The sequence below is a fragment of the Leptodactylus fuscus genome, chromosome 3, assembly GCF_031893055.1.
Source record: "Leptodactylus fuscus isolate aLepFus1 chromosome 3, aLepFus1.hap2, whole genome shotgun sequence".
Classification (NCBI taxonomy): Eukaryota; Metazoa; Chordata; class Amphibia; order Anura; family Leptodactylidae; genus Leptodactylus; species Leptodactylus fuscus.
In genome coordinates, this window is record NC_134267.1 from 37,583,962 (window position 1) to 37,606,865 (window position 22,904).

General features: G+C 43.3%; 1 protein-coding gene across 2 annotated transcripts in view; it reads right to left on the bottom strand.

The window, feature by feature from the left end:
- ACSS1 (acyl-CoA synthetase short chain family member 1) overlaps positions 1-22,904 on the bottom strand; it is a 413,920-nt gene that overhangs the window by 345,484 nt on the left and 45,532 nt on the right. For both annotated transcript variants that reach the window (XR_012715306.1, XM_075267418.1), the window contains exons 9-12: positions 12,915-13,027; positions 12,399-12,525; positions 10,474-10,601; positions 8,825-8,888 (exon numbers count right to left, since the gene is read on the bottom strand). Coding sequence is in view for 1 of the 2 variants with exons in the window: in XM_075267418.1 (XP_075123519.1) it covers positions 8,825-8,888; positions 10,474-10,601; positions 12,399-12,525; positions 12,915-13,027 (432 nt within the window). In the remaining variant the exon portion in view is untranslated. The remainder of the gene's footprint in view (positions 1-8,824; positions 8,889-10,473; positions 10,602-12,398; positions 12,526-12,914; positions 13,028-22,904) is intronic.

Below are 22,904 nucleotides of genomic sequence, written 5' to 3' on the forward strand. Positions count from 1 at the left end.
TACTTATTCGACGGTAGTTCTTGTTAGTCAAATCTGCTCTGGCGCTGGATAGGGTCTTCAAGACGGCTTGTGACAGTCCTCTATTTCTCAATAGGGACTGGTCAACCTCCAGGCTGTCAGGTTGAGTCTCCTCAGATCCTGGCATCTCAGCTCTCCTTGGGTTACCAGGTCTGGGAGTGGGGGAAGCCTCCAATATATGCCCTGACTCATTTGTATGAGCTGAGCAAACCAAGCCCTTTTTGGCCAGAACGGGATTATGGCTATTCCCGAGGCTTGGTCCTGTCTTATTTTTATCAATACCTTCGGTATGATTGGAATTGGAGGGAAAATGTAAAACAGCCTGAACCTCCAAGGGATGGACAGGGCATCCACTGCCAAAGGATTGTCCTCCTGGTACAGGGAGCAGAAGGTCCCTACCTTGGCGTTGAGTCGGGTAGCCATAAGATCGACCTCCGGGAGACCCCATCTCTGGACGATCTGTTGAAATAAGTCTGGATTGAGAGACCATTCTCCTGATACGGTAATACCCCGACTCAGCTGATCCGCTACTATGTTCAGGGAGCCCTTTATGTGAACAGCGGACAACTGGACCAGATTCTTCTCTGCCCAGGAGAATATGAGATTCGTCTCTCTCAGCAAGGTTGGTGACCTGGTGCCCCCTTGTTTGTTTATATAAACAACCACCGTCGTATTGTCTGACCGGATCTTGACTGACTTGCCTTTCAATTCCGGGGCAAAGTGTACTAGGGCCAGGTACACTGCTCTGAGTTCCTTGAGATTGGATGACCCCAGCTCCGGACATCTCCATCGTCCTTGTACAGTTTTGTCTTGACAATGGGCTCCCCATCCCCACTGGGATGCATCTGCTGTCAACAGGGTCCACACTGTCGGGACCGTGGACCTTCCGTCTTTCAGGTGTATCCACCATCTGAGGGAAAGACGGGTAGCGGGAGAAAGGCAGATCTTCTTGTGCAGTCCCCGTGGAGACCTGTTCCAGGTTCTCAACACTTCCATCTGTAGGGGACGCAAATGCCATAAAGCCCAAGGGACCGCCCTGGCCGAGGATGACATTAGGCCCAGAACTCTCATGGCGGTGCGGATAGTTACCTGCCGAGTGCGCAATAGGAATCGTGCACTGGCTTGGATCCTTTCCTTTCTTGGACGGGAGAGGAAGATCTGCATCGCTTCTGAATCCACTAAAAAACCGAGGAATTTCCTTCGGGTGGATGGAATGACTTCGGACTTCTCCCAATTGATAATCCATCCTAATTCTTGTAGGAAGTTGATGGCAAGATTGAGCTGCTGGAGGAGGGCAGCAGGAGACTGAGCTTTCAATAGCCAGTCGTCTAGATAAGGGACGATGAAAAGACCCTGAAGTCTGAGGGTCGCAGCGACCGGAGCGATCACCTTGGTGAATACCAGTGGGGCGGATGTGATGCCGAAAGGCAGAGCTGTGAACTGATAGTGCTCCCTGTGGCCTGCCATAGAAACGGTAATCCTGAGGAACTTCCTGTGGGAAGGAGCAATAGGGACATGTAGATAAGCGTCCTTCAAGTCGAGGGTAACCATCACCTCTCCTGGTTGAAGAAAAACAGCTACGGAATCCACGGTCTCCATTCGAAATGACCTCTTTCTGATAAACTGGTTGAGGTACCTCAGGTCTATTATCATTCTCCAGCCCCCGGTGACTTTGGGGACCAGAAAGACGGGGGAGTAAACTCCCAGGCCGTGATCTGAGGTTGGTACCTTCTCCAGGGCGCCCTTGGTAACATAATCGGCGACCGAGGCTTCCAGACTGGACTGCTGAGAAGGTGGAAGGATTCGGGTGATGACGAACCGATCTGGAGGAGGAAGGTGAAAATCGATGTGATACCCGTGCTGTATAATCTTCAACACCCAAGGGTCTTGAATGTGGGTGGACCATGCTTTGAAAAAGGAGGCGAGACGTCCTCCCACAGGAAGAGGGGCCACAGGGAGCTGCCCCACGTCAAAACTCAGGCTTCCTCTTGGCATCCTCCTTGGGAGCGCCACGTCCGGCACCCCTAGGGCGGTATCTAGAACGCCGCTGCTGAGCCGGGCGTCTATAATTAGAGGAAGAACCTCTGCCTCTAGAGGGAGCACGTCTGCCCCTGGATGCTTGAGGTAGGGACCTTCCCCTACCTTCAGCTAAACCCTCCATAATGGCATCCAAACTTTGGCCAAACACTCTTCCCGGTTCAAAGGGGAGAGCGCAGAGAGCTGCCTTAGATGCAAAATCTGCACGCCAAGGCTTTAGCCACAGGGGTCTACGGGCAGCGGTAGATAACGCCATAGATTTGGCGGAGATCTTCAATTGATGGCGGGAAGCTTCCGCCAGATAATCTGCGGCCCTATGAACTCTCTTCATAGAGGACAGAATTTCGTCTCTATCCACACCCGCATCTATATCCCGCTCCAAGGCGGCTAAACGGTTGCGCAGAAAGTCGCCAACCGTGGAGGAGGCTAGGCCACAGAGGCTTGTGCAGAGGAAGCGGAGTAGATCTTCTTTAGAGCAGAGTCCGCCCTGCGATCCAGAGGGTCTTGAAGATTGGAACCATCTTCTAGGGGCACCAGGGTTCTGCGGGACAGCTTGGCAACTGCCAAATCCACCTTCGGGGGAGGCCCCCAGGAATCCCACTGGGCAGTGTCAACAGGAAACAAAGTCTTGAAAATCCTGGAGAGAGTGTGTCCCTTCTCTGGCTGTTTCCACTGCTGTGCCATAAGGTCGGACAGCGTGGCGTCCGCATGGAAGGCAATATGTCCCCCAGAGGCAGACGTGGAGGCTTCCCCGTCAACATCTCGGCCCACTGTAGACCGGATGGACTTCAGCAGCCTGCCTGTTTGTTCATAGTGGAACACAGGTCTGCCGGAAATTACTGAGTCGTCCTCAGAAGAATCATCCTCTGCCACCCGCAACAGTTCCAAAGGTGGCAGGGAGGAGGAACGGTGCTCAGGGCATGGTCTTTTGGTAAGCTGAGACAAGGTGGCATGAATTCCTTTGAGGGAATCGTCCTGCAAAACAAAAGGAGAAAACAAGCAAGGGAAAACCTATTTACCCAAGCGATGCCCAAACTCACCATCTCCTTGACCCAGGCCATCATATCTCTGGGAGAGGGCTCCTCAGGTGGAGGACCTCTACACCCGCGACAACGGGCCCATTCATAGCCTAAAAACAATAGGCAAGTTATAGGACCACAATACCTGAAAGGGACCAACCCCTTAAGCCGCTACCTACCATCAGGGAGCGGTGTGTCGCAATTAAAACAGGAAAGGTGTTTCCTCTTGGCAGAGGATTTCCTCCTACCATCCCCAGGAGGGGTAGTAGAGGATGACATATCCTGCAATAAAGAGATAATAGACCATGCAAACTGTCACCATGCATCATACCATTGCACTTTTTTTTTTTTTTTTTTTTTTTAAAAAGGGTAGATCTTACCAGGTTCAGAAGACCGGATGAGTAAAGGTGACAGACAATAACCAGACTCAGGTTAACAACGCAAAACGCAATGCCAGTGAGACCAATAACCAGACTCACAATAATAGCACAGCCTTCCAGATGCAGCAGGAAGGTACAAGTGACACGGCCGGCCTGACCTTTAACCTGGCCGGCCGGAAATGGGAGGAGCTAACCGCTCCCATCCACTACCCCAAACAGGGGTTAATAAAGGCTACTGTCTCCCCTCCCCAGCAATCCCCAAGCCAGGGGAACACTCACCCTCTCCTCCGCTGGGGCTCCGAACACTGGAGTGGAGCCTGAAGTGTAGTGAACGATAGTTCAGCTGGCCGTGCCGCCGGCCGGCCTGACCTCTAACCCGCGCCGCGAACTTCCGGTCAAACCCGGAAGTGCGCGCAAGCAAAGTGCGGCCGCCGCGAATGCAGCCATACAGAGCGAGTTCCGGCTGCCGCACGGACCCGCCGTAACCACGCAGTGGCGTGGTGCGGCTCTGAGGATCAGCGCTCAACAGAGCTGAAAGGGTAAGGAGGAGAGGGGAGGGAGCGGGGGAGGAGAAGGAGGATTCAGGGGAAAAAAGCCAACGCAGGCTAACCAGCACCCTCTCCATAGGAAAGAGGGTGCTTGACAAAAACATCAAGCTCAACAGCTGAGCTCTGTAAGAGGACACAAGTCCTCACACCTGTCCTCTGTCCACACAGGACAGAAAAAAACACGCAGAGGGGAGGTTCTTGTGCCCTCTTATAGGGCCTGCCACGCATCTTATTGGCTAATTAAATATCCGCCTGTCCTACCAGCACACAGGGGCAGAAATACCCCACATTGTGCCGCTGTTGAGGACGACAGGGAAACTCTGTGTTAATAGCAGAAAACTCTGATCTGTATAAAGTGAATTGCCTGGACAGTGAATGCGAGAATTGTCAAACACTCACATGATTTAGATGAAAGATTAACAGCCTTCTCACCTCCAGCTGTTATCTTTGGCGCACACACTTGATTCTTATATTAAACAATGAATTTTTGTACATTTTAAAGAGGTTTTCTAGGATTAGATAAAGAATTTGGTCATTTTCTAGAAGCGGCATTACTCGTGTCCATAGACTATTTCTGACATTGCAGTTGCTTCCAGCTGAGAATACATGGAGCTGGACTGCAATACAGAGAAGAGGGGATGTAATAAAACGGAAAAAAAAAACCAACAGTTGACTGTTCATGCTTGCCATCACTACAGCACTATCTGGCCAGTCTATACTGCCTGCACGGGTGATGGACCATCCATAGACATGTAATTAGACTGCATAAGGCCTAGTTCACACGGGACAAGGGGGGCGTATTTTGGTCCTGATTTTGACGCGGGAAGCTCCGTCAGAATAGGACCAAAATACGCCTGCCGTGACTGCCACGGCCTCCGACAGTCGCAGCTTCCCTCTCCGGTGTAGGCCCAAATGAATGGGCCTAGTCCAGAGCGTGCTGCGGCGAGTGGTCACCGCGGCTGAATCAGCCGCGGAATCCACCTGAAGAAAGAGCAGCTTGCTTAATTTTTCCGTGTGTGGCTTTACACACGTGGGGACCTGGTAGCCTAGCAGCAAGGATGTCACAGGGGCTTTGGGTCGCAACCCGTGTGAGCACTGTATTGCAGTGATGGTGGTCCCTGTGCAGTGCTGCACCCAATAGAGTAGGATGTAGGGCCTAACTAAACAAAAATTCTTGTGATGTGTGGTCCATGTCTTTTTTTCAAAAATGCTGGTAAATACAGTATGTGATCAAAAGTATCCCGACACCTGGCTGAAAATGACTTACAAGTTGGTGGCGCCCTCCATCGGTAATGCTGGAATTCAATATGGTGTTGGCCCACCCTTAGCCTTGATGACAGCTTCCATTCTCACAGGCATACGTTCAATCAGGTGCTGGAAGGTTTCTTGGGGAATGGCAGCCCATTCTTCACGGAGTGCTGCACTGAGGAGAAGTATCGATGTAGGTCGGTGAGGCCTGGCATGAAGTCGGCGTTCCAAAACATCCCAAAGGTGTTCTATAGGATTCAAGTCAGGACTCTGTGCAGGCCAGTCCATTACAGAGATGTTATTGTTGTGTCACCACTCCGCCACAGGCCGTGCAGTATGAACAGGTGCCGATCATGTTGAAAGATGGAATTGCCATCCCCGAATTGCTCTTCAACAGTGGGAAGCAAGAAGGTGTTTAAAACATCAATGTAGGCCTGTGCTGTGATAGTGCCACGCAAAACAACAAGGGGTGCAAGCCCCCTCCATGAAAAACACGACCACACCATAACACCACCGCCTCTGAATTTTACTGTTGGCACTACACACGCTGGCAGATGACGTTCACCGGGCATTCACCATACCCATACCCTGCCATCGGATCGCCACATTGTGTACCGTGATTCGTCACTCCACACAACGTTTTTCAACTGTTCAATCGTCCAATGTTTATGCTCCTTACACCAAGCGAGGCGACGTTTGGCATTGACCTGCGTGATGTGTGGCACCCAATCAACTGACCACTTTCGAAGTCCGGGAGTTCCGCGAAGCGCCCCATTCTGCTCTCTCACAATGTCTAATGTCTACTGAGGTCGCTGATATGGAGTACCTGGCAGTAGGTGGCAGCACAATGCACCTAATATGAAAAACATATGTTTTGGGGGTGTCTGGATACTTTTGATCACATAGTGTATGTGCATGTGACTGCTACATCCAAACCCTGTTCTCAGTGTGGATGCCAGCATAATTGATTTATGACTTCTTAAGCCATTGATTAGATGGAGCAGTCATGTGCACATGTATGATGTGTCATAACAACTCCTTTAGGCTAAGGCCCCAATTAGTGTGTTGCAGAAACTGTATAACACCTATGTTTTGAATGCTACATGTATGCTACAGCCTCTTCAAACAGCTGAACTGCAGGGGGCCCGGGAGTCGGATCCCTGCCTATCTTTAATTGATAGATCATCAATCAGTAAATCTCTGAAACCCCGTAAAATAAAGGCACCATTGGTAAGGTTATTGGTAAAGTCATTGTGTAAGTACTATTACTTTCCACAATGCTGCGCTATTTTCCCACTCTTCCATTTTCCAAGTAGTTAGAAGGCTGTGAAGAAAAACTTCCAAAGAAGTAGAAGTGATAATGATTTATGACAGTCCTTGTGCTCAAGAGACTTGGATTATACTTTTATGATTGGTTACTCATTAGCTCAGATAGTCGTCAATGAGGAGTTTCCATGTATTAGCTCCCTAAGTGACTCGCTATGTATAAGAACTCATTGACTGTCCTTGAAATGATTCCAGAAGGTTCTGTCCTATATATCTGACATGTTTTGACTGACACGGATATGATGATATGAACAGTGAAGTGTAGGGACATAGCTATAGTGATAGCTTTCTCGGCATGTGTCAATTGTGCAAGAAGGGCACCAATAAGCCACTTAATTTTACCAAAATTTCCCCGCAATGGGAAAGCTGGCTGATAAATGTGATGGTGGGATTGTTCATACTGTCCAAATTCTGATGTGTATGGCTAACCTAATACACTATTAAGTGGATTTCTATGGCTAGAACTTACTTTTATAGGGCCATCATTTGTCCGCAGTTATGGGGGATGTGCACGTGAAAATCTTTTTTTTTTTTTCTTAAATTAGGAGAGAGCAGTCAGAGGGATTTAACTTCCAATGTTGGTGGCTATAGAACATCCAGTTACCGTAATATTCATACATTCGAGGAAAAATTACAGACGAAGAGTTCCTAGAAAAGGTTCTCCCGAAAGGTTCCTTTCTGGGGAATAAAAATATGTTCCAGAACAGACACCTCTGGAGATCGGTCACTCTTTAATATTCAACCCGTAATAACATCAAATAGATACGAGGTTAGTGAAGTGGTTTGGCACTTACACGAATGTGTGGTCTCGTGCTTCTACTGCTTTCATGGGTTTTTTACGTGAACTCATCTTCGTTACATATTAAGCTACATCTATTTAGCATGTATAATTAACCAAGTATGGACCTTCCAAGAATAAAACCAAAGGATGATAGCTGGACCGGTTATTTAGGAACTGCATCTAAAAGCTGCTGCGAAAACAGACGGCTTTGCCATTTTATGCCATGGACAGGACCAATGCAGCAGACCCTACCCAGGTGGTCTTAGCCTAGAGCTCCTAACCTTCAGTTCTCTACGCCAAACTGATGAGATGCAAATACATCGAAACGGCTGTCCTTGGCTGAGAAGACTGTATCTGGTATAATCCCAACATCATTGCAAAAAAAAGGCCTCTGAGAAGGTCAGCATGTTAAAGGGAGCGCCCTCTATAGGTGTGTTTGACTGAGACTCTGTCTTCCTAATTACATCATGGAAGATAGACTTGCACATTCTCAGTGAGCGCCCTCTATTGGTGTGCACACTTGAGGCACTGACATCCTAATTCCATCATGGAAGTCAGATTTGCATATTCTTCCCATGTTCCTTTGCACAGTGGAGCGCTCATGGCTTAATAAGACTCCACACACCTATATGGTGGTCTCTCCCTATGGAGTGACGATATCCCCTTAACCTTCAGTTACTGATATAGTAAATGGGACTGTCTGTAATAAAGAGTACTACATTGCTACTGGAAATACAAAATAGTCAGAATATTAATGACCCTGTTCACATGGGGAGCAGATTGGCGGATTTTGGTCCTGAGAGTGAAGCCGTGTCACAATAGGGCCAAAATGCGCCTGCCATGACTGTTGCGGCTTCCGACAGTCGCAGCTTCCCCCTCCGGAGTAGGCTCAAATGAATGGGCCTAGATTAGAGGATGCTGCTGCGAGGCGGACGCCGGGGCTGAATCAGCCGCGGAATCCGCCTGAAGAAAGGGCAGCTCGCTTCTTTTTTCCAAGTAAAAAAGTAAAGTAGCGGTCTACATAGACCTCCATTGTGAGGGGGCGGATTATGACGTGGATTCAGCGCCAAAATCCGCCCCCTCTTTCCCCGTGTGAACAAGCCCTTAATAACATTGAATACCTAAACAACTCAGAATGGCTTCAAAACTAAAAAAAAAATCACAAAAACATACTCACCTGATCCATACCCAGTCCTGTTCTCACACTTTCTGATGTCCCCTGCCTTTCTATTATTCCTGGTCCCTCCCGACACAGAAGTGTGACTACTCACTGCCAATCACGGTCTAAATTGGGTCACCACTGGGTTGAGTGGTCACATCCAGGGTCTACAGGGACCAGGAAGTCAAGGCTTGCAGGGTCCCAGGAAGCCCCCCGAAACAGGAAAGTTTTTAAGCCATTTAAAAATAGGTTTCACAGTGAGACAAGCTCTTCAGCCTATCACAAATAAGGTAATAAGGACATTGTACCTTCTCCTTTGATGTCATGGGGGTAACCAATGACAGCGGTTTCTGGAACAGCTGGATGTTCATCCTAAATAGTAGAATAGATAAATAACCTTTCATTAGTGGGATGTATGTACGAAACTGTTTTAGGTATGTATATGTCCTGTATGGTTACCATGTAATGGGTGTGTTTGGTATAGGTAATGCCATGTGGTGGGTAAGTCCTATATGGTTAATGCTGTGTGGTGGGTATTGATTAATGTCATATGGTGATTATGTCCTGTATGGTTAATGTCATATGGTGGGTATGTCCTATAAAGTTAATGTCATATGGTGATTATGTCCTGTATGGTTACTGCCATATGGTGAATATGTCCTGTATGGTTACTGCCATATGGTGAGTATGTCCTGTATGGTTACTGCCATATGGTGAGTATGTCCTGTATGGTTACTGCCATATGGTGGGTATGTCCTGTATGGTTACTGCCATATGGTGGGTATGTCCTGTATGGTTACTGCCATATGGTGAATATGTCCTGTATGGTTATTGCCATATGGTGAGTATGTCCTGTATGGTTACTGCCATATGGTGAGTATGTCCTGTATGGTTACTGCCATATGGTGAGTATGTCCTGTATGGTTACTGCCATATGGTGAATATGTCCTGTATGGTTATTGCCATATGGTGAGTATGTCCTGTATGGTTACTGCCATATGGTGGGTATGTCCTATAAAGTTAATGTCATATGGTGAGTATGTCCTGTATGGTTATTGCCATATAGTGAGTATGTCCTGTATGGTTACTGCCATATGGTGATTATGTCCTGTATGGTTACTGCCATATGGTGACTATGTCCTGTATGGTTAATGTCATATGTTGAGTATGTCCTGTATGGTTAATGTCATATGGTGGGTATGTCCTATAAAGTTACTGCCATAGGGTGGGTGTATCCTATAAGGTTACTGCCATATGGTAAGTATTGGGACCCTGCTGATGAATTCTTGCTAGGTTTACCTGACTTCTCGCTATCCCTTTCTAGAAATCTTAGAAGACCTACAGGAGGCCTTGGTTGTGACTTCCAGGGTAGCAGAAATAGGTGCTGATGTCACCCACAGATTACTGGGTTACTGGAGTTAGTAAACATAATGGAGTAAATTTATGAAAGTGTCTGAAAGAAAACCATCCGTCATTTTACCAGATCAGGTTAAGAAATGGAAGCGGAACCCTGCTTGGCTGCTTTGGGACATAAAGATAGTTTTTTCTTCTATACAGTTTTGATACCTGAGGCCCGTCTATGTTGTCCATTCTCAAACATCCAGCGGCCATGTTGCTTTATAAAACTGTTTTACCATGAGTACAAGGAAATTCTTATTCTAAGGTGGTTTGTGTTTCCTATACAGTACTCATGGTAGTATATTCTATATGTAAACAGGCCAAATGTATATAGCACCGTACCCAGAACCCTGGTAATGTTGCATTGCATTGCTGAACCAAGCATGCATGTGTATGGGAGCATCAGGAGGAATATTTGTTGGATATGTTTGATCATCTATCATCTGCTATCACTAACCAAGCCATTTTGCAGGGGGGGTTTTGTCATGGATATGTCAGACAGACCAGAACCATCAACCTACATTCTCACTACTTATTGAAATAGTGGAGTGCTACCTACCAACGCGTCTTCAATCTCTGCAGTGCCGAGTCTATGTCCACTGATGTTTATGACGTCATCCATCCGACCTGTTATCTGGTAATGGCCCTCGTTTGACCTATAAGCTCCATCACCCGTAAAATAATAGCCTGGAACAGGTATGGAAAATGTCATGTCATGTGCCAGGAGATAATGGCTTACATAAGTTATACTTTAGTCGCAGTTTAGTGGAAAATAATTCTTCTAATCCTATAATGAGTCTACATGAAAAGCAATAAAATAAAGTGCAGCAAGTATAAGAAGCTATGGATGTAGAGCTGATCCAAAATAAGAGTATGTTATTATATACAGTCAGGGAATTTGCTAACATATCTATATAACACCAGAAGACTGCAGTACGGCCATAATCTTTGCTGTATAGCCCCCGATTTGGACTTGGGGTTATTATATAATATAATATTGCCATTCCCTGCACTGGTAAAGCTGTATTATTGATATATACCCTGTTCCCGGTACTTTGTTTAGTACCTTTGCCAAAAACGGCTAGGAAAGTCGGAACCCAGGCCATATGGCTATTGAGTAGAGAGGAGGCAGTCATGTGACCGAGAGTCGGCGTGTCAGCAGGGGAGGCAGAGGAACAAGAATTCTGCCTCCCCTGCTGCCCTCCACAAAGGAAAAATTGAGACTCTAGACCAGGGGTCAGCAACCTTCGGCTCTCCAGCTGCTGTGAAACTACAACTCCCAACAGGCTCCATTCACTTCCATGGGAGTTCCAAGAACAGCAGAGCGAGTATGCATGCTGGGAGTTGTAGTTTTGGAACAACTGGAGAGCTGTAGGTTCCCTACCCCTGCTCTAAGGACTGGAGTATATATCACTAGGAGTGCACCGATACACATTATTATTCCGTAGTTAACCCCTTTAGAACAATAAGTATCTCCAGCACTCCCATTGAAATGAATGGAGCATTGGAGGTGCGGTCTGAACCTTTATTACTAATACACACCCCAGTCCACAGAACCTTGTTTATCACCTTTGCGGAGGGCAGCTGGGGAGGCCAAAATTCTCATTCCTCTACCTCGCCTTCTGATACTCCCAAATCTCCCATTCTCCTGAACAATGGGGACATAAGAATTAAGATCCCAACCAATTCACAAGTCATCCCCTATCCTGTAGATAGGATATAACTTGTCCCTATTGGAAACCCTTTTAATGCATTTCCCCATTGACTTGTGTTTGACCCCCATCATACATGCATGCATAGTAGTGCATGTCCAAACCCTACAACAGGTAGGTATGTATATTATTATAAGGCAACACAATAATGACAGTAATGCTTCATAAACGCTGACACCTTTCGCGGGCGGAGGCCTTATTTCATGAATGGCTGTCTCCAGCTTTATCAGTGATTCCTGACTTGCATTCTTATCAATGATGACTTTGCTATTCTTTGCTATAGTCACACTACGATACAGACTCAGCGTATTGATCTTTAACCAGTACAGTAATCTTGTCCTATTTCTTAAGAATCACATATTGTTTTCTCATTGAATGCTTTTAGGCGTTGGTTACAGTAAATAAGTACCTGGTAGGGCAGAGGTATAAGAAATATATACTGTACAATATCATGTTATATGGGAAAATTGTTATGTCTGCTTTATTATAAACTACTTTAACTATTTGTTCATGCCATAAAAAATCCATGAGACGGCCGAACCTGCCAATTTCAGCAGATGCCGGGGGTGAGAAGGATTGAGCTTGTTGGACTTTGTTCTTGGTGAGATATACCACCACCACAAGAGGTGCCTAATGGTGGCTTAACCGCTTCCCTTATTGGGAACACTCTTGGCCAAGTCAATGGATCGGAAGAGATAGCTCATTCCCTTAGAGAATACAACATATAGTATAATGGACACTGAAGGTATATCTGACATACAACAACTAGTACCTGGATATGCCTTGAAATAAGAATCAATAAATCTCTGATGGTCTCCATATATGGTTCTAGCCATGCCAGGCCATGGTTGGGAAATACAGAGTGCACCAGAAACATCACCACCTTCAATAACCTTGCCCTGGTAACAGAAATACAGATATTATATCTTGAGTGCCTTCTTATGAGTGGTAGCTACTGTACCCCCATCTCCTCTTCCTAAAATTTCTCATCTATGACCAAAAGGTGTTGTGACATCAAATTACCAAAATGGTTGAATGATAGAAATCCATGTCTGGACGAGCGTTTGGTATTTCTCATCCAGAAAACAATGTGATGATGATCATAAATGTGACTATTGTGATGTGACCCAGTCCACACTGCATTACACTATATACTCATTGCGGGGGTGGCAGCCCAGAGACATCTGCTTGATGGACATTATTATGAAATAGGGCCACAGCTACAGGCAATGGGAAACAATGATATATCCCGTGTATTGGACATTGCATTGTGTTGATCATCACTTACCTTTTCATTTAGGAGTGTTGGCCTTATCCCAAAGAAAGGTCTCATGGCCATTGCTGGGATGATCTCAGCGTCAGGCTCTGAAGGTCGAGGTGAAATGCAAATTCCTCCAGTTTCTGTAAAACATGATGAACCCATTAACTTTATATTTACTGGTGATTTGGTACGTATAGTCTGTTTTTGTTACAGGACAAATTATTATTATTCATTCTTATTATATTGATTTGATGTTGAAGTACGGTACATTATTATATATGTTCCATGGTGCTGTACATTATTATATTAATTCTATGGTGCTCTGTACATTATTATATTAATTCCATGGTGCTGTATATTATTATATTAATTCCATAGTGCTGTACACTATTATATTAATAACATGGTGCTGTATATTATTATATTAATTCCATGGTTCTGTACATTATTATACTAATAACATGGTGCTGTACATTATTATATTAATCCCATGGTGCTGGACATTATATTAATAGCATGGTTCTGTACATTATTATGTTAATTCCATGGTGATGTACATTATTATATTAATTCCACGGTGCTGTACATTATTATATTAATTCCATGGTGCTGGACATTATTATATTAATTCCACGGTGCTGTATATTATTATATTAATTCCACGGTGCTGTACATTATTATATTAATCCCATGGTGCTGGACATTATTATATATATTCCATGGTGCTGGAAATTATTATATTAATAACCTGGTGTTGTACATGATTATATTAATTCCATGATGCTGTACATTATTACATTAATTCGATGGTACTGTACATTATTACATTAATTCCATGGTGCTGTACATTATTATGTTAATTTCATGGTGCTGTTCATTATTGCATTAATTCCATGGTGCTGTACATTATTATATTAATAACCTGGTGTTGTACATGATTATATTAATTCCATGATGCTGTACATTGTTATAGTAATTCCATGGTACTGTACATTATTGCATTAATTCCATGGTGCTGTATATTATTGTATTAATTGCATGGTGCTTGACATTATTATAGTAATCCTATGGTGCTGTACATTATTACATTAATATATTAATAACCTGGTGCTGTACATTAACATGTTAATCCCATGGTGCTGTACATTGTTATATTAATTCCATGGTGCTGCACATTATTACATTAATTCCATGGTGCTGTACATTATTATATTAAGTCCATGGTGCTGTACATTTGACGGGTTTACATACAATACACAAAACATACACCACAAGTACAATACTAACAGTGACTGACAGGTACAGTGGGATAAAGGATCCTGCGCGCAAGAGTGTACGATCTATGAGATGGAATCCAAAGAGCAATATTGTACCGCAATACACCAACCTCACAATCAATAACTCTCCTTTACCTTTGATTGTTGAGATCTACTCAGAATGACTTCATGCATCAACCATGGAGGCCGTTCTCTTTGCTTCTTTTCAGATTCTATCTAGTTCTATAAAGTTTCCCTATATATTTTCTGCATTTGTTCTATATATTATTATGTTGTTTCTATACAGTATGTTTATATGTTCTATTTCTATTCTTATTCTGAAATTCTATACTGTAACAAACAATTCTAGAATATATGTTCTCACACACACCATAAGCATGTAGGTTACCACATCCTTTCTACGTGCTATGGCTCTGCCACTAATGGCGGTTTTTGGGGTTTGGTGTAGTTTGCTGATTTCTTAAATTTTTCTTCATCCTTAAAGGTTTACAGTTCAATATGACAAAAGCTTATATTATTATCGCATGATGAAATGTAACAGAATTTGCACAGTATATATCACTAAGTGTTTGCTGTGACATCATTATGTTCTTCTGCAATCACTGGGGCAAGAAGGGATTAAAACTAGTCATTAGATCACTGGCAAGTGCGGTCTTAGACAATGCGGATCATGTATTCAACTTTACGGATAACCCTGGGGGTTTACGAGATAAAACGGTTTAAAAAAAAAAAAAAAAAAAAGTTCCAATACAAATAAATAAAAAGTTTGAAAATACAGAAATTAAAAGTAAAAAAATATATTGAATAAAACCATTACACCTTTACCATCCCACCCATACGGTCATTGAGGGTCCTTTGTAACAACACCTGAAAGCTAAGGCTCCATTCTCATCTGCATTGACATCTCCGCTCAGAGTCAACGGTGTAAGGTCTGACTGAAATCCCAGATGAAAAATTTCTGCAAACCTGACTTTTCCATCCAGCATTGTCTTTAAAAAAAATAAAGGACCGTTAATGGACCCCATTATAATCAATGGGGCCCTGCAAGATCCATTCCTGTCTGTCAGACAGACCATTATCCCGTTCTTCTGGTCTTCCAATAGTGAGGTGTGATATGTAAGATATTAATGGAAGACACAGTAGTAGATACATTAGAAATGGTTGTAGCGGTCCAATGCAAACCCCATCTTTCGGTATAGTAAGACCTCATGCATATTGCAGCATATATGATAGAAAGCAAAGGCTCTTCAGTAATATGGGGAACTCCTCATGGTGGATGATAGGGAGCCATATGTGGGAGCAATTGTTCATACCATAAATAAATATCTATCTATCCATTTATCTCATAATATATGTACTGTACCTATAGATACCATATATATCGCTATCCATCAACCCTGTAATATATGTACTATACCTATAGATGCCATATACAGTGGGGCAAAAAAGTATTTAGTCAGTCACCAATAGTGCAAGTTCCACCACTTAAAAAGATGAGAGGCATCTGTAATTTTCATCATAGGTAGACCTCAACTATGAGAGACAAAATGAGAAAAAAAAAATTCAGAAAATCACATTGTCTGATTTTGTAAGAATTTATTTGCAAATTATGGTGGAAAATAAGTATTTGGTCAGTAACAAAATTTCATCTCAATACTTTGTTATATATCCTTTGTTGGCAATGACAGAGGTCAAACGTTTTCTATAAGTCTTCACACGGTTGGCACACACTGTTGTTGGTATGTTGGCCCATTCCTCCATGCAGATCTCCTCTAGAGCAGTGATGTTTTGGGGCTATCGCTTGGCAACACGGACTTTCAACTCCCTCCAAAGGTTTTCTATAGGGTTGAGATCTGGAGACTGGCTAGGCCACTCCAGGACCTTGAAATGCTTCTTACAAAGCCTCTCCTTCGTTGCCCTGGCGGTGTGCTTTGGATCATTGTCATGTTGAAAGATCCAGCCACGTTTCATCTTCAATGCCCTTGCTGATGGAAGGAGGTTTGCACTCAAAATCTCACGATACATGGCCCCATTCATTCTTTCATGTACCCGGATCAGTCGTCCTGGCCCCTTTGCAGAGAAACAGCCCCAAAGCATGATGTTTCCACCCCCATGCTTTACAGTAGGTATGGTGTTTGATGGATGCAACTCAGTATTCTTTTTCCTCCAAACACGTAAAGTTGTGTTTTTACCAAACAGTTCCAGTTTGGTTTCATCAGACCATAGGGCATTCTCCCAATACTCTTCTGGATCATCCAAATGCTCTCTAGCAAACTTCAGACGGGCCCGGACATGTACTGGCTTAAGCAGTGGGACACGTCTGGCACTGCAGGATCTGAGTCCCTGGCGGCGTAGTGTGTTACTGATGGTAGGCTTTGTAACATTGGTCCCAGCTCTCTGCAGTTCATTCACTAGGTCCCCCCGTGTGGTTCTGGGATTTTTGCTCACCGTTCTTGTGATCATTTTGACCCCACGGGGTGAGATTTTGCGTGGAGTCCCAGAGCGAGGGAGATTATCAGTGGTTTTGTATGTCTTCCATTTTCTAATTATTGCTCCCACAGCTGATTTCTTCAATCCAAGCTGGTTGCCTATTGCAGATTCAGTCTTCCCAGCCTGGTGCAGGGCTACAATTTTGTTTCTGGTGTCCTTTGACAGCTCTTTGGTCTTCACCATAGTGGAGTTTGGAGTCTGACTGTTTGAGGGTGTGCACAGGTGTCTTTTTATACTGATAACAAGTTTAAACAGGTGCCATTACTACAGGTAATGAGTGGAGGAAAGAGGAGACTCTTAAAGAAGAAGTTACAGGTCTGTGAGAGCCAGAAATCTTGATTGTTTGTAGGTGACCAAATACTTATTTTCCACCATAATTTGAAAATAAATTCTTACAAAATCAGGCAATATGATTTTCTGGATTTGTTTTCTCATTTTGTCTCTCATAGTTGAGGTCTACCTATGATGTAAATTACAGACGCCTCTCATCTTTTTAAGTGGTGGAACTTGCACTATTGGTGACTGACTAAATACTTTTTTGCCCCACTGTATATCGCCATCATCAACCTTGTAATATATATAATGTACCTATAGATACCATATATATCGCTATCCATCAACCCAGTAATATATGTACTGTACCTATAGATACCATATATATCGCCATCATCAACCTTGTAATATATATAATGTACCTATAGATACCATATATATCGCTATCTATCTATTTTGTAATATATATATATATATATATATATATATATACTGTACCTGTAGATACCATATATATCTCTATCATCAATCTTGTAGTATATATACTGTACCTATAGATACCATTTATATCACTATCCATCTATCTCATAATATATATACTGTACCTATAGATACCATACATATCTCTATCCATCTATCTTGTAATATATAAAGTACCTATAGATATAATATATATATATATATATATATATATCCATCTACCTTGTAATATATACTATACCTATAGATACCATGTATATTTCTATCAATCTACCTTGTAAGATATATACTGTACCTATAGATACCGCATATATCTCTATCCATCTATCTTGTAATATATATACTGTACCTATAGATACCAAATATATCTCTATCCATCTACCTCATAATATATATATACTGTATCTATAGATGCCATATATCTCTCTATCCATCTATCTTGTAATATATACTGTATCTATAGATACCACATATACAGTGGGGCAAAAAAGTATTTAGTCAGCCACCAATAGTGCAAGTTCCACCACTTAAAAAGATGAGAGGCGTCTGTAATTTACATCATAGGTAGACCTCAACTATGAGAGACAAAATGAGAAAACAAATCCAGAAAATCACATTGTCTGATTTTGTAAGAATTTATTTTCAAATTATGGTGGAAAATAAGTATTTGGTCACCTACAAACAATCAAGATTTCTGGCTCTCACAGACCTGTAACTTCTTCTTTAAGAGTCTCCTCTTTCCTCCACTCATTACCTGTAGTAATGGCACCTGTTTAAACTTGTTATCAGTATAAAAAGACACCTGTGCACACCCTCAAACAGTCAGACTCCAAACTCCACTATGGTGAAGACCAAAGAGCTGTCAAAGGACACCAGAAACAAAATTGTAGCCCTGCACCAGGCTGGGAAGACTGAATCTGCAATAGGCAACCAGCTTGGATTGAAGAAATCAGCTGTGGGAGCAATAATTAGAAAATGGAAGACATACAAGACCACTGATAATCTCCCTCGATCTGGGGCTCCACGCAAAATCTCACCCCGTGGGGTCAAAATGATCACAAGAACGGTGAGCAAAAATCCCAGAACCACGCGGGGGGACCTAGTGAATGAACTGCAGAGAGCTGGGACCAATGTAACAAAGCCTACCATCAGTAACACACTACGCCGCCAGGGACTCAGATCCTGCAGTGCCAGACGTGTCCCACTGCTTAAGCCAGTACATGTCCGGGCCCGTCTGAAGTTTGCTAGAGAGCATTTGGATGATCCAGAAGAGTATTGGGAGAATGTCCTATGGTCTGATGAAACCAAACTGGAACTGTTTGGTAGAAACACAACTTTTCGTGTTTGGAGGAAAAAGAATACTGAGTTGCATCCATCAAACACCATACCTACTGTAAAGCATGGGGGTGGAAACATCATGCTTTGGGGCTGTTTCTCTGCAAAGGGGCCAGGACGACTGATCCGGGTACATGAAAGAATGAATGGGGCCATGTATCGTGAGATTTTGAGTGCAAACCTCCTTCCATCAGCAAGGGCATTGAAGATGAAACGTGGCTGGGTCTTTCAACATGACAATGATCCAAAGCACACCGCCAGGGCAACGAAGGAGTGGCTTTGTAAGAAGCATTTCAAGGTCCTGGAGTGGCCTAGCCAGTCTCCAGATCTCAACCCTATAGAAAACCTTTGGAGGGAGTTGAAAGTCCGTGTTGCCAAGCGACAGCCCCAAAACATCACTGCTCTAGAGGAGATCTGCATGGAGGAATGGGCCAACATACCAACAACAGTGTGTGCCAACCTTGTGAAGACTTACAGAAAACGTTTGACCTCTGTCATTGCCAACAAAGGATATATAACAAAGTATTGAGATGAAATTTTGTTACTGACCAAATACTTATTTTCCACCATAATTTGCAAATAAATTCTTACAAAATCAGACAATGTGATTTTCTGGATTTGTTTTCTCATTTTGTCTCTCATAGTTGAGGTCTACCTATGATGTAAATTACAGACGCCTCTCATCTTTTTAAGTGGTGGAACTTGTACTATTGGTGACTGACTAAATACTTTTTTGCCCCACTGTATTTCTATCCATCTACCTTGTAAGGTATATACTGTACCTATAGATACCACATATATCTCTATCCATCTATCATGGAATATACAGTATACAGTACCTATAGATACCACATATATCTCTATCCATCTACCTTGTATTATATATACTGTACCTATAGATATCATATATATCTCTATCCATCTATCTTGTAATATATATACTGTACCTATAGATACCAAATATATCTCTATCCATCAAGCTGTTACTAAATTGGTGATTTTCTTCAATGACTCCAGGCTTTAATTGATACATTCGGGGCTTTGTCTTAGCCCCAGATGAAACCACAAATCTCCGGGCGCTTTCATTACGACATGTTACACGGTAAGCAGCCATTTTTAACAATTAACTAAGCCTCGGCAAAGTGAACTCATTTATCCAGGGGAAGATTTATCCTCTGCCTTATCGGGAAAGAAGTAAAGTGAATATATAAAGAGCTTTAGGGCACCAAATTACTTTTATTACTCAGTATTAGGCGATGCTGCCCATTATCTGCGTCCTGAGATTACGCCGCTGCACCACCACAAATCTTAATCATTCTCCTTCTGGGGAGATCCGAATTAGATGCGTTCAGAGATTTCCTTCTCCGGTGGATCCGACTTAATTGGACCCTTAAAAATTTACTTTTGGCCAAATAGCCAATGACTATGAGGAATCTAAAATGACATAAGGGATATAGACGGGATTGTAATGTTTACAAACAAAATTCATCTGGATCCACGAGGACCACTTACCAAATTAAAAAGATATTACACAAATCTCTGCAAATTAATTTGACTAAGTACATGCAAATGAGACCCCACTAATTACCGTAACTTAATCGCCTGAAATCTCCTTAAATGAAGCTCAACTGTAATTGGTACAGTAGGTCCCTTGGAAGGCAGCGATGCTTAATACGCATGATGCTTATCCCTCTGCAATGACAATTAACCCCTTCTGGACAAATGGGGGTGACATTGTATTATGGGAGCAGCGTCCTATAATCATTCACAACAGCAGCGTCCTGTAATGCTTTCACTACCAGCATAATACTTGGGATATTGAATATATTATTGCATTTTTTTACTGATTTGTTTTTTAATTCATCGTTTTTTTTTTTTTTAATGTGTTTTTATTTATTTTGGGATACTTTCAGGCAGTGGCGTAACTAGGAATGGCGGGGGCCCCGAGGCGAACTTTTGACGCCTCGCCTTGGGGCCCCCCCGACCGACGCCGAAGACCTCGAACGACCCCCTCCTACGCATTTCTGCGCGTTCTATTATCCTCCATAGTAGCCCCTGCACACAGTATTATGTTCCTTAGTGGCCCCTACACACAGTATTATCCCCCATAGTGACCCCTGCACACAGTATTATGTCCCTTAGTGGCCCCTACACACAGTATCATCCCCCATAGTGGCCCCTCCATACAGTATTATCCCCCATAGTGGCCCCTGCACACAGTATTATCCCCCATAGTGGCCCCTGCACACAGTATTATGTCCCTCAGTGGCCCCTGCACACAGTATTATGTCCCTTAGTGGCCCCTGCACACAGTATTATGTCCCTTAGTGGCCCCTGCACACAGTATTATGTCCCTTAGTGGCCCCTGCACACAGTACTGTCTCCCACTGTGGACACCCATAAACAATTATTATACTCTGGGGTCTTTTCAGACCCCAGAGTATAATAATCGGAGACCCGGGGGAATAAAAACATAAAAAACTATTGTTACTAACCTGTCCCCCGGCTCCTACGCTGTCTTCTCCGCTGCCTTCTGCGCTGCTGTCCTTGTACAATGACATCGGACGTCCCATGACCCGGGACGCAGGCCGGGTTCATGTGACATCAGAGACGTCAGGAAGGAGGCCTGCCACTTATGAATAATCTGTCTTACTGTTTGGAAATGGGCTTTCTAGGGGGATGGACAGCAACAAATCTTTCTTTAAGATCACAGCTGATGTCTTTCCTCCTTGGCATTGTTAACTGTGAATGCTGCAGACCAGCGAGCTGCCAAAACGTCTTCCTTTATAGAGGTTATCACGCCTGATGATTAATTAATCAAGGGCATTTAATTAGCAGCACCTGGATGCCACTTACCCCCTTAATTCCTATGGAAGAAGTAAGGGTGTACCTTGCTATACATAATGCCAGCCTTGACAAATCCCCCATAGTCTTTTTGTAACAGTTTTTCATGTAGAGAAAGAGTATACAAGTGCATAGAAGTTATCTGTGTAGTATGAATGCAGCTGCTTTTTATTGCCCCCTACCATCCCTATATGCTGAGCCACTATGACAGGAGGCTATCCTGCACATTGGTAAATCCATAGATTACTATACATAAAACATGCACACAGTTCAAAGCCATAAACCCATAAACTATATCACATGGCCACTCAGCGTTTACTTTCATTGTAACCCTGGCTGCTTCAGATGTAAACTGAACCATACTTTATTTGCTTACATACCATTAACCCAGAAAGCTTCCTTGTGTATATAGAGAATGTAGGAAGCTACAGTATATCTCACTTGGCTTGCTACAGTGACTTTCCCATACACTGAGACAGCTTCAGTGCTGCATCCATTACCTCTATTATCTACACAATAGTGATTTGTGCAAGTAATAGGTTATATAGAATCCTTATCCCCTGACTTCTCTTAGTCAGTGCGTTCTGGGCACACATCTGATCTTCATGTAACCTGTATAACGCAAATGTGTCTTGTCTGGCACTCGGTCACTGAAGCTGTATATTAACAAACATATTTGCTCAGCTTAGAGCAATACGGCTGTTATCACAATATCTGGCTTCATGATACGGCACATCTACAGATTTAGGTTGCATGCACATGAGCACTTGTGCATTGTCAGTGTGGTATCGATGTTTTCCAAGGCTAATCGACTGACCGATTCATTTCTATGACACATGGCTAAGTATTTTCAAAGAGCCCGGGGCAAAACTCAGGACAGGTCCTATTCCTGTCTGTTTTGCAGAATGACTTTTGTAGACGGCGCACCCTCTCTCTGCATCTGACTCCATTCATACTAATGTTAAAAAAAAGATAGTAGCATGCATGCAGGACTTTTTCTTCTGTGGAGATGGATGTAAAAGGAGAGTACTCGGTCTACATCAGTTATCGTCAGCTTTTCAGCCCGTTGTTCTGATCCTATGATGGATGAGACCAACAGACAGAATGGTAGCAGTATAAGCATGCCCTTATTTGAGCCTTCTCCAAAGAAACTGTATCCCATGAAATTCAGGGCAGGACTGCAAAGCTTAGTAAAGGACAAGAAGGTACATATCACTGACCTAAAAATATAACCTTATTTCTTAAAGGGATCCTATCATTCAGACAACAATTTTTCTAAGTACCACGTCAGAATAGCCTTAAGAAACGCTATTCTTCT